Source organism: Schistocerca serialis, chromosome 1 (genome assembly GCF_023864345.2).
Source record: "Schistocerca serialis cubense isolate TAMUIC-IGC-003099 chromosome 1, iqSchSeri2.2, whole genome shotgun sequence".
NCBI lineage: Eukaryota > Metazoa > Arthropoda > Insecta > Orthoptera > Acrididae > Schistocerca > Schistocerca serialis.
In genome coordinates, this window is record NC_064638.1 from 640,429,020 (window position 1) to 640,441,429 (window position 12,410).

Consider the following 12,410-nt stretch of genomic DNA (forward strand, 5'->3'; position numbering starts at 1 on the left):
TTGGGATTGAAACATTAACATAATGCAATACAGTAATGCAGGCACTATAAAATACCCACTAAACATAGTAATGAAGAACTGGAGATGAAATACCTCACTTGCCACTTTTCCCTTTCCTTTCCTGAATGTGTAATTTGGCAGGAACTGTACTTCTTGATCTGCATTCCAATTGCTTTGAGAATCAGAATCTGCGGAATAAGCTGAAGTCTGAGTCGAAATCTGGTCTACCACCTGAATATAAATTAATTTTAAATAAACACATTTGTTTTAAATCATTGTTCAAGAATAATGTCTTGATAATGAAATAATGCCGATAAAGGACACATAACATGTTAAAGAGAACACTTGAAAATTCTTGTAAAACCCCTGTATTCGAGGATGATAATTTTTTACAGGTCCAGCTTTAATTTTAATAGCTGCTTTTTGAACTCTCCAAAGTGAGCTACAAAATTTTCAAGATATCCATTAATAGAAACGTAAATATATGATTACTTCTTGCCTCCTTTAGGTCTTTCATAGATTAGTCAGAAGTCAGGCTATTATTTTATTTTCAATGCACAGGATGTTTCACAATGTTTTGATGATTTCAAATTTGAATAACATGTGTTAAAAACAAGATACAGCAATGGTGGCACTGTCCATTAGTACTGCAGAGTGCCAAGTTTCATACCATATGCAGGTCAGTAATCAGCTTATACTGGTCGAAGCAACAGCATGCATTTGCAGTGGTGTGCTATTTTCATTACGGTGAATCCAACATGCCTTTCCTACAAATTTCAGGATTCAGCTGCGATATCCAATTGCTGTTCATGGAACAATATTGAGATGGACAAGAAACTTCCATGCAACTGTCAGTGCATTGAATTGAAAGTCAACTGGCCCCCAGAAAACCATCAGAAATCTCAAAATACATGTGTAGTAGTTTACCGGCAAGTCCCAGTCATTCATTACAAAAAATTGGTTCCAACAAGATGGCGCGACATGCCAAACATCCAACAAGACCTTGCAAGTTCTCTATGAAACATATGGTAACCACATAATTTCCAAACATGCTCGTGTTGAATGGCCACCTAATTCAACTGATTTAACCACGCCAGACTTGTATTTATGTGGTTATTTGAAGTGAGAATGCACTCCCTCTCTGGACAAGAAGCTTGTAACAGTTAAACGATGGAATTCACAATGAAATTTCCAGAATTCCAATTACAAAGATGTGTTCAAAAAACTGGGAGAAATGCCTCAGTTATTGCGTAGCCACAACGGTCATCATTTGTCTGAAGCAGTATTTCATAAGTAAACTTGAATAAGTCATCTTGTGTAAAATGATCAACCACGCTTTGCAATTAATTTGTGTGTTTACAAATTTTAAATCATTAAAATATTGTGAAATAGTCCTAGTTTACAAATAATTTTGAAATACTTCACTATTTTTCTCATAATTACTCATGTAACAACAGTGCAGCATTAGTTGCTCAACAATAAAATGACACAACATTCACACACATTCTTCTGTCTTGTGTTTGATGTACATACAACAATATTGGCAGTTTACATGTTGTTGAGTGTGATTATGATCTTGCTGTTGGTAAATTTGTCAGAATAACTAATGCCCAAGGACAGAATATTTAAGTTGAAAACTTCAAGAAACTGTGCAGTTAAATTCCTGATCAATTTCTGAATGTTCACCTACAGATAAAGTTATCTTCATAAATGAAAGTACGAAAAGAACAATTTTTAGCTTCACTGACAGAGATGTTTCAGCAGAAATGATAATATTTGTAACGTAAAATAGCTTACTTAACTTTCATTAATTGTTACAAGAACAACCACTATAAAATATTCAAATGATGAACAATCTTGTAGACTTCACAACTGCTACAGCCTCAACATTGTAATGTGATTAGGGGATGATCAAGAATGAAGAGTAAGCTAATACAGCTAATTTAACACAAATTCAGCAAAGAATCAGGTAATAGGAGAGTGAGGATGCAAGGAAAACAATTACATATGTAAAATGAGAGGAATTTAAAGTGGGACCAGGAGAAGAAAACAACGGGAAGTAAACTGATTCAGAAGAGCACAGCAAGAGAGAACACTGGAGGAATAGCAACAGTGTTGGAGGAATTTGGAGGATTGGGTGCAAAAGAGGGTGCGGGTGGACAACATTTGTGAGATATCAGGATAGTAATAGACTTAAACATGCATACATTTTATATCAACAATATAGGAAAAGATAAACTGCTACTTACCGTAAAGAACACAATCAAAAAGACACATACACTATGTGATCAAAAGTTTCTGGACACCAGGCTGAAAAGACTTACAAGTTCGTGGCGTCCTCCATCGGTAATTCTGGTTGGTTGGTTGGTTTGGGGGAAGAGACCAAACAGCGAGGTCATCGGTCTCATCGGATTAGGGAAGGACGGAGAAGGAAGTCAGGCGTGCCCTTTCAAAGGAACCATCCCGGCATTTGCCTGGAGTGATTTAGGGAATCACGGAAAACCTAAATCAGGATGGCCGGACGCGGGATTGAACCGTCGTCCTCCCGAATGCGAGTCCAGTGTGCTAGCCACTGCGCCACCTCGCTCGGTGGTAATTCTGGAATTCAATATGGTGTTGGCCCACCCTTAGCCTTGGTGACAGCTTCTACTTTCACAGGCATATGTTCAATCAGGTGCTGGAAGGTTTCTTGGGGAATGACATCCCGTTCTTCATGGAGTGCTGCACTGAGGAGATGTATCGATGCTGGTCGGTGAGGCCTGGCACGAAGTTGGCATTCCAGAACATCCCAAAGGTGTTCTATAGGATTCAGGTCAGGACTCTGTGCAGGCCAGTCCATTACAGGGAGGTTATTGTCGTGTAACCACTCTGCCACTGGCCGGTGTATTATGAACAGGTGCTTGATTGTGTTAAAAGATGCAATCGCCATTCTCGAATTGCTCTTCAACAGTGGAAAGCAAGAAGGTGCTTAAAACATCAATGTAGGCTTGTGCTGTGATAGTGCCATGCAAAACAACAAGGGGTGCCAGCCCCTTCCATGAAAAACAGACCTCACCGTAACGCCACGGCCTCTGAATTTTACTGTTGGCACTACACACACTGGCAGATGACGTTCACTAAACATTCGCCATACCCACACCCTGAGATCAGACTGCCACATTTTGTACCGTGATTCGTAACTCCACACAACATTTTTCCACTGTTCAATCGCCAACATTTATGCTCCTTGCACCAAGCGACGTGTCATTTGGCATTTACCGGCGTGATGTGTGGCTTATGAGCAGCCGCTCGAGCATGAAATCGAATTTTCTCACCTCCCGCCTAACTGTCATAGTACTAGCAGTGGATCCTGATGCAGTTTGGAATTCCTGTGTGATGATCTAGATAGATATCTGCCTGTTACACACTACGACCCTCTTCAACTGTCGGCAGTCTCTGCCCGTCAACAGACGAGGTCGGCTTGTATGCTTTTGAGCTGTAGGTGGCCCTTCGTGTTTCCATTTCACTACCACATTGGAAACACTGGATCTAGGGATGTTTAGGAGTGTGGAAATCTCGCATACAGACATATGACACAAGTGGCACCCAATCATCTGACCACATTCGAAGCAAGTGAGTTCCGCGGAGCGCACCATTCTGCTCTCTCATGATATCTAATGACTACAGAGGTCGCTGATATGGAGTACCTGGCAGTAGGTGGCAGCACAACGCACCTAACATGAAAACATATGTTTCTGGGGGTGTCTGGATACTTTTGATCACATACAGCTTTCGGTCACAGCCTTCATCAGCAAAAGAGAAACACACCATTTATACATACAAGCAAGCACACCTCATGCACATGTGACCATCAACTCCAGCAGCTAGCACTGGAATGCCTATTTTATATATTTTTCACTGCATTTTTTTTTTAAATTCAGTTAACCACTGCCGTGAGTGATGTTCTGTTTACTTTCCTCCTGCTATATGAATTTTAATCTTCCACAATCTCAGTTTTCAATAGTGTGTAGTCTGTGACTTTTAAAATTGCTTAAACAGAAATGAAGTGAAGCTATAATGAATGTCATTTTCTGTTACATGTTTCTGTGCTTCACAATACCAGTCCGCTACGGCCAACTGGTTGCTTTTCCCTGATTTTACATGTTACGTAGAAGAGGCTATGATAATCCAAATCAAGTAAGCCATAATCACCATTTAATTGCGAACCACAATTGCAGCACAGACGATGCACAACTCTGGTCTGAATCTCTGAGATTTTAAATAGTCTGCTGAAATATTACAACTGAAATGTTGTTGTAGTGGGAATTCAGTACAATGCTTTTCAGCAAATTGCTGATGGATAATGACTACTTTTGTGACTGGTCTGAGAAAACTCTGAATTTAAAAAAATTGTTATTCATTAAACATAATCAAATGCCTAATTAAGAACAAAACTGTACAGTGATAAGGCAAAACATTATGACCACTTCTCACCACAGGACTGAATGCTATCTGATGGTATTGTGGCACATAATGTGGTAAAGAAAGGTATGGAGCAGACACAAATGAGGAATCATTCTAGCAAAGGGACACGCCACAAAGGAGGGAAATCTGCTAGCATAAGCAACTCTGGCAAAGGGCAGCATGTTATGGCCTAGTATTTGGGAACAAACACCTATAAAATGGCAAAGCTGGTTGGCTGTTCACAGGCTACTGTTATGAGCATCAATGGAAAGTAGTTCAAGGATAGAAAGATCATGTTTAGACGACAAGGCATTGGACGTCAAAGCCTAATCAAAGAATGTGTAGGTCAGATGCTTGTCCACTCTGTAAAGCAGGATAGTTGACGATCTGCAGCAGGTCTGATGGCAGAGTACAATGCAGGTCAGTCATAAGTGTTTTGGAGTACATCGCTCTGTGCAATTTGTTCGACATGGGGCATCTACAAGCAGACGACCCCTGTGTGTAACCATATTACCCAACAACAGTGTCTATTAAAACAGGACCATGACGATTGGACCAAGGGTCAATGGGAGTGTGTCACCTGCTCGGATGAATCACCAGGTTAATAATTGTATCCAATTAAGCCACCATTCAGGTAAACAGCTCCTCAAAACTTGCAATGTGCCACTGTCATAAGCCAGTGGGAGCAGTATTGTGCTAAGGGGGACATTTGCCTGGGTCTCCATGAAACCTGTATTGGCAACAGAGGGCACTATGAGAGCTGTTGATTACACGAACATTATTGCAGATTACCTGCTTCCCTTCACACTCGATACCTTCCCAAATGGTAATATCATCTTCAAGCTGGTTAGCTTTTCACACCATAAGACCAGAACTATGCTAAAGTGGGTTGAACAAGGTATTACTGAATCTATGTTGATACTTTGGCTCCAAAATTCACCTGATCTAAAACTCTATGGATAGTATGCATCTGGGATACTCTCAGGTGTCAGTTCTGCATCTAAAACCCACCAGCCTGTAATTTAAGGGAATTGCATGACCTCTGCGTAGACGTCTGGAAACTGGCCAAGGATATGTCGAATCCATGTCATGCTGAACCACTTCTGTATTGTGTTCCAAATGTGGACCAATAAGCTATAAGCACATGGTCATAATTTGAAGTGTATGCACAACAAACCAGCCTACCCCGTAAGGCCAACCTTAGCATACATACATGTTCCCAAGCCCCTCTGCTGGCCAGTTGATATTCCAGGAAGGTGAACAGACTCAATTCATCATGCTGTCGGCGACACACACCCTCAGAGTGACATATTTTGAGATAGTCGCTGAGTGTCCCTTGGTTGTGCTTTGATGTGTTTGCACGCATTTACAAGTAAACAATATTAACATGCAGAGGGTGATGAACTGGTGCTTACACATTCGTTATGCAGTTACTAATTTCGTAGTACATGGAATGTGAGATGCTCCCACTGCACGTTGGAGAAGAAAACCAAGAAGGAAATTGATAAAGTGAAGGAGAAAGGAGAGGGAAAGATGTTCTAGTACAGTGATCGGTGGGTAGCAATCACGAACTCAGCCAATCATAATAAAGCTAGCCAAAGCCCTTGTCTTAAGCGAGGAAAGGAAGAGTACACAAAGTTTTTACATAGACATGGGAAATAAAATTGACAGATATTATGCCGTAAGTTGTGGACTGGAAGAGTCTTTCATCTGAGGCCGCGGGGGAAACTTCAAATCTTTGCTGGAAAGGTCAGTCAACAGCCATAACCAGAAAACAACAACTACACACTAGAACCTAATGACCCAGCTCAGCAGAATGCAGGTATAATATTTGATTGCTAACCCGGAGCTAGATAAAGGAAGCTTACAGTTTAATATCCTATCGAAATCGAGGTCATTAGAGTCAGCAGAGCTGAATAAAGGATTTGGATGGTAACTGCTGTAGCAGCAGCATTTCTCATAAATGTCCAGCAATGTTATGAACTCCCCTATTTCCAACATAATTTAAGCATGCTAAGAAGCACCAGGTATTCTTGTTCATTAGTGTAATTAACTGTTTACAAAGTTACACAGAATAAATGTTCTCTCTTTTACCTCAATTGAAATTTTTTGCACAGGTCCATTGAAAACCATAAAAAAATATCTATCTAGTATTTAATCTAGGTCTGGTGTCAACAGCAGGAGATAATACATACAACATAGAGTTCATGGTAAGCAAAGGGCAATCTCAATGCTAAAATTATTCCCACTGAGGTAACCAGAAAGGGTTATGTAATGTTTATGCTGAGAGGGAGGGTGGGAGGGAGGGAGGGAGGGAGGGAGGGAGGGAGGGAGAGGGGGAGAGAGAGAGAGAGAGAGAGAGAGAGAGAGAGAGAGGTGGTGAGGCGTTTAGTTGTTTTGCTAGTAAAACATTGTTTGGCTCAAAAGCTAAGTGTCAGACCACAAATTCACAAGTCTGAGATTCAATCCTCAGGGAGTCTTAGGATTTTTCTATCGCTTCTCACTGCCTTCATTTCTGGCAAGGATTTGTTAATGCGGAAAACACCATGTTCAGTATCATTCAAAATTCTCATTAGAGTGAAGATATCTCTGGAACTAGCTGGATACGTCAGTTCCATGCTTAGAGGAAGGCAAGGGCAGGCCAACTCCAATAGGATTATGCCTAGTAAAATACTGTGTTGTTCAAGTGCACAACAGCGACAATTTGTTACACATGCAGTTACTCCAAGTTGAGTAAACACACAAACATTTTCCATTTTAAAAGGTTGTTTAGGAGCTTAAAGACTTCAGATATGCAATTGCGATTTTGGACATTTCTGTGATACGAACTTAAAATGCTAAAGCAATGGGTAGTTTGCAAATAAAAGTTGGACAAACTAAAAAGAGTGAGTGCATCATGGGGAATATTTAGCTTGTTCAAAATCAGAACTCATAAATTCTGTTTATTGTAAGTGATGATATTATTTGTAGAGACCTCATCAATACTAAGTAAAACTATTTGAACATTTTTGATACATGTGGTTTAGGATCCAATAGAAACTATTAAATCTGCACTCTGACTGAAAAAGTGAAGCAGAACCATCAGAAAATAGTGAAATATGTCCAAGAAGAATTCAGTGAACGCTATGGTTGCCAACTGATTTGGATGAATCCGACGAAGAAGACAGTGCACAGTGGTCAGACTTTGATTTACCGAGGGCCAATAATAAATTTGAAGGATCTCCGGGTCCAAACATAGTTCCCAAAGATACACAGACCATTGAGGATATTTTAGAATTATATATTGGGAATGATCTATTTGAATATATTAGCAATGAAACCAACAAGTACTACAGTCAAAATTGCAATAGAAGGAAACTGGATTTAAAAAAAAAAAAAATGCCAAATTTGTCGACATTACAGGACCCGAACTTAGAAAATGGTTTGACTTGCTATCCTTAAGGAATTGTAAAAAAGGCAAGGATCGATGATTATTGGTCATCAAATCCATAGATAGACACACTGATATTTCGCAAAACGATGTCCCACAACTGATTCAGACAAATATTATAATTTTTTTCATTTTTCCGACAACAATAAGCAAGATAATGCCGACTGGCTTTTCAAAGTGCAATTCATAATTGATTATTTTTCCAAAAAGTTTAAAGAAACTTTTAATCTAAGTCAAAACATCTCAACTGATGAAGGAATGATACTATGGCATGGAGAGTTAAATTTTGAAGTTTACTATCCATCGAAAATTACAAATTATGGCATACTCATTCAGATGCGGTGTGATTCGAGTACAGGATACATTTCCTCATTCAAGATATATTCTGGCACCGGACAGCTTTTAGCAAAAACAGTGCTGGAACTATTGACACCTTCTTATGGAAAGTGACAGCACCTCAACATGAATAACTATTATAACAGAGTAGAACTTGCAGAGAAGTTACTCAAAAAGAAAATTCAAGTTTGTGGAACGATGCGGCAAAATAGAGGATTTCCAGAAAACGCAGATGTCAATGTGTTTGAAGTTTGTCATCAATGGAAATATGAAGTACTCATGCAGGTATGGAGACCTTCGAAAACTAAAACGATACAGATGATCTCTACAATACATAATGCCACTTTGACTGACACTCAAAGAAAATGTAGAAAAATCAATTACACAATAAAAAACCTGAAAGTATATTAGACTAAAACTAATATATGAAAGAATGGATCGGGCAGACCAATATTTAAGTTATGAGGGTTGTAACAAAAGTAATGTTCCCATATTTTTTACAAACAGAAGACATTGTTTATTGTTATTAATTTATACACTGTTGAAAAGCTTACACTTTTGTCTATTTTTCAACATAGTCTCCATTTCTTTCGACACACTTTTGAAGACAATGCTCCAGCTTTTGTATTCCTAAGTTGAAGAAGCCTCCTGCCACCTCATTGAGGAGGCGTGTGACCTCCGATTGGACTTCACCATCGCTCTTAAAGTGTTTGCCACCTAAGTGTTCCTTCAACTTGGAGCAGAGGTGATAATCGCTGGGGGTTAAGTCCGGGCTGTACGGGGGATGGGGTATAGCTGTCCACCCAAATTTCTTCAAAAGCTCCTGTGTTTGACAAGCGACGTGGGATTGAGCATTGTCACGTAGAAGCACTACTCCCTCCGTCAGTCGTCCTCTCTGGCGATTCTGAATTGCTCACCGGAGTTTGGTGAATGTTTCACAATATCTGTTTGAGTTTATTGATGTCCCAGGTTGTATGAAATCAATGAGGAGTACACCCTTCTGATCCCAAAACACAGTCGACATAACCTTTCCTGCCGACTGCGTTTGTTGGAATTTCTTAAGTGGCGATGAACCAGAGTGACGCCACTGAAGAGATTGTTGTTTTGCACTGGGGTGGGGGGTATGAAACACCCATGTTTTACCTCCCGTGATGAAAGAGTCCAACAATGTCTCCTTGTTGCCTCCCCCCTCACACTGTTGAAGGAACCTGTGAGAACAGTCAAGGCATTGCTCCTTGTATCCATCAGTCAGCATCTGGGAGACACAACGAGCACACACCTTGCCATAACCCAATGTTTCTGTTAAAGTTCTTTCAACTGCGCAGTGGGAAGCTTCAGGAATGCATTCAACAAGTTCATGGACAGTGACCCTCCGATCTTTGAGCAGCTCACTGCTGACCTTATGAACAATTGCATCCAAAACCAGTGGTCTTCCACTCCGTTCTTCATCATGAACTTCCAAGCGACCCTCAGCAAAAGCCCTGCACCATTTGCGGACATGCTAAAAGGACATGCCCTCTTCACCGTAAACCTCAGTCAGTTGCCAATGAATCTCCACGGACGGTAACTCCCTTGCGTGGAGAAACCAGAGTACAGCTCGAAACTCACACTTGACAGGAGCGGTGATCAACACTTCCATCGCTGATAGCTGCCAAGCCAACACTGAGCGACATAGCGAATTGCGGACAGATGGGCTCAAGAGTGGGGAAACCACTGCACACGGCCCAGTTGTCAGATTTAGCCTAGCAAATTCCCTCAAGGCTGTAGCTCATTGGGAACCTCACTTTTGGTACAACCCTCGTATTACCCTACATATAGAAAAACTTTAAAATGGTCAAAAAATGTTTGCATGTACCTCCTAAATTGGGCACTATTTAATACATTCCGTACATGGCAATATTTCAATACAGAACACAAGAGTCTCTGACATCACGATTTTTTATTGAAAGTGTCTGATTCGTGGATAAAAGACCATGCACCTGCGTCTGAGCAAAACTTGGGGGTTGCCACTACATCGCGTACGTCTCATCATGATCCAGCTGACAGACTTTCTGGTCACATAAAGCAACACCAGCTAATACTTATTTCTGAAATGAATAAATGAAAACAAAGGAACTGCCATGTATGTTCCAAAAATAAAAAAAGGAGAAAAACAAACTTAATGTGCAAGCCTTGTGGAGTTGCATTACATCTTGGAGACTGTTTTGCTGCATATCATACGAAAGAGAAATACTAAGTACCAAAGACAAAGCAAATAAACAAATATATGCAACAAACAAATTTTGTATTTATTTACATATGTATATCTTCGAAATGTCATGAAAGTAGGATAACAGGGTTGTGAACTTATGACAACTAAGGATGAGATTAGTAAAACTTAACAATTTATAATCTGCTGACAATGCCAAGAATGGCTGGCGTAAAACCAAGTAATCCGAATTAACGCTGCCGGCACCAAATGAATACATTTGTACGAGACATGCAGACCGCAAAAGCGAATAAATTTGTATGAGACGTGCAGATGGCAAAGTGTTAAGTGAAATTCAACAATGGAAAATCCTGGATGGAATGTAACAATAATATGAAAAGGATTGTTGCTACTCACCATATAGCAGAGATGCTGAGCCACAGATAGGCACAACAAGAAGACTGTCAGAAAATAAGGTTCCTGCCAACAAGGCCTTCATTGGCGAGAGCACACACACACATACACACACACACACACACACACACACACACACACACACAACCACAGTCTCTGGCCTCAGCCAGTCCCTGGCTGCCGAGGCCAGAGACTATGTTCGTGTTCGTGTTCGTGTGTGTGTGTGTGTGTGTGTGTGTGTGTGTGTGTGTGTGTGTGCGCGCGCGCGCATGCACGTGTTCTATCACCAACGAAGGCCTTGTTGGCTGAAAGGTCATTTTCTGACTTTTTGTTGTGCCTATCTATGACTCAGCATCTCTGCTATATGGTGAGTAAGTAATTAATATAAGTACATAGTAATTAATATAAGTAAGTAATATAAGTAAGTAATTAATATATAAATGCCTCAGGAGCATACACTCATTCAATAGAAGACAATGCAGGTCAGCTTACAGATGAGAGTTGTTAACGGCTGTATTGTTTTTCACATTACCTATTAAAAAACTCCATGACAAAAATGCAATAAGGTTTACGTACTTCACACCGCTCTTCATCGGCTTCTGCAAAGTCATTCTCTTTTACATCTGTCATTACTCTTTTGTGATGTACTTTTTTCCTCGGTGGGTAGTAAACTCTTAGATTCCGAATTCTTGGTTCGGCATCAGTTTTAAGAATTCTTGGCTTGAATGGTTTACTGGGTGAAATAAAATCTTTGCTGTGTACCTCCATAATATCAAAGGAACTTTTTTCCTGCAAACCAGAAATATTTTACATATAAAATCCACAAATTAGAGGTAAAAGACTGAAGTAAAATCTTTCAATTGTTTTCCAAGTAAATGAAGATAATGGCAACAACTTGCAGCAAAATTTTTAGCCAAAGTATTTTCTGTACACTGAAAACATTTTTTTAAATTTAAGTCTACATTTTAAGGTAATCCCTGTGTCATACTCTTTCAATACAACACGAAAAGAACATCACTGTTGTAATATATGTGGACACAATAATCACAGACAAGACTCACTTTGCCAACTACCGTGTAGATGATATTATGTGGGTACTTCAATATGACAGTTTCAGGAGGGGTTAGGAGGAGGGGGGGGGGGGGGGGGGGAAATTTGCACTATGGTTGTGTAAGGAACTGGTCGAGGCAGAGGTTTGGGGCTGAACTGCCTAGTTTATGACAGTGCCAGCTTAAGCAAGCAATAAAACAGTAACTTTTATCAAATGCTTTGCGAACTCCACTTTGCTTGGGGTTGTGTTTTGCTTCTAGGTTTCTTATTTTGAAAGAAGAGAAGATGCTAATCCTGATTCATCAAGAAGTTAAAGTACTACTCTCACAAAAACAGAAGGGAGTGGTAAATGCGTCTACGTAAATGTTATAGGAGTCCAAATTTCTCCTCATTTTGCTCAGTTTAGGGCTGCTAAGAATAGTGTTGATGATAAAACAGAATCGCTTTCCATCAAAGAATTTGTCAGCATTCTGATGAAGGCTAGTGGAAGCTGTGGAGTTGATGTACAAATTCTTCAGAATTCTAACATGGTTGAACTAGCACCTCATT

General features: G+C 40.0%; 1 protein-coding gene across 1 annotated transcript in view; it reads right to left on the reverse strand.

Annotated features, from left to right (window-relative positions):
- The window catches only part of LOC126478862 (spermatogenesis-associated protein 7 homolog), a 100,980-nt gene that overhangs the window by 56,350 nt on the left and 32,220 nt on the right, over positions 1-12,410 (reverse strand). Inside the window, exons 5-6 of the mRNA XM_050103734.1 lie at positions 11,388-11,600; positions 94-231 (exon numbers count right to left, since the gene is read on the reverse strand). Coding sequence (XP_049959691.1) covers positions 94-231; positions 11,388-11,600 — 351 coding nt within the window. The remainder of the gene's footprint in view (positions 1-93; positions 232-11,387; positions 11,601-12,410) is intronic.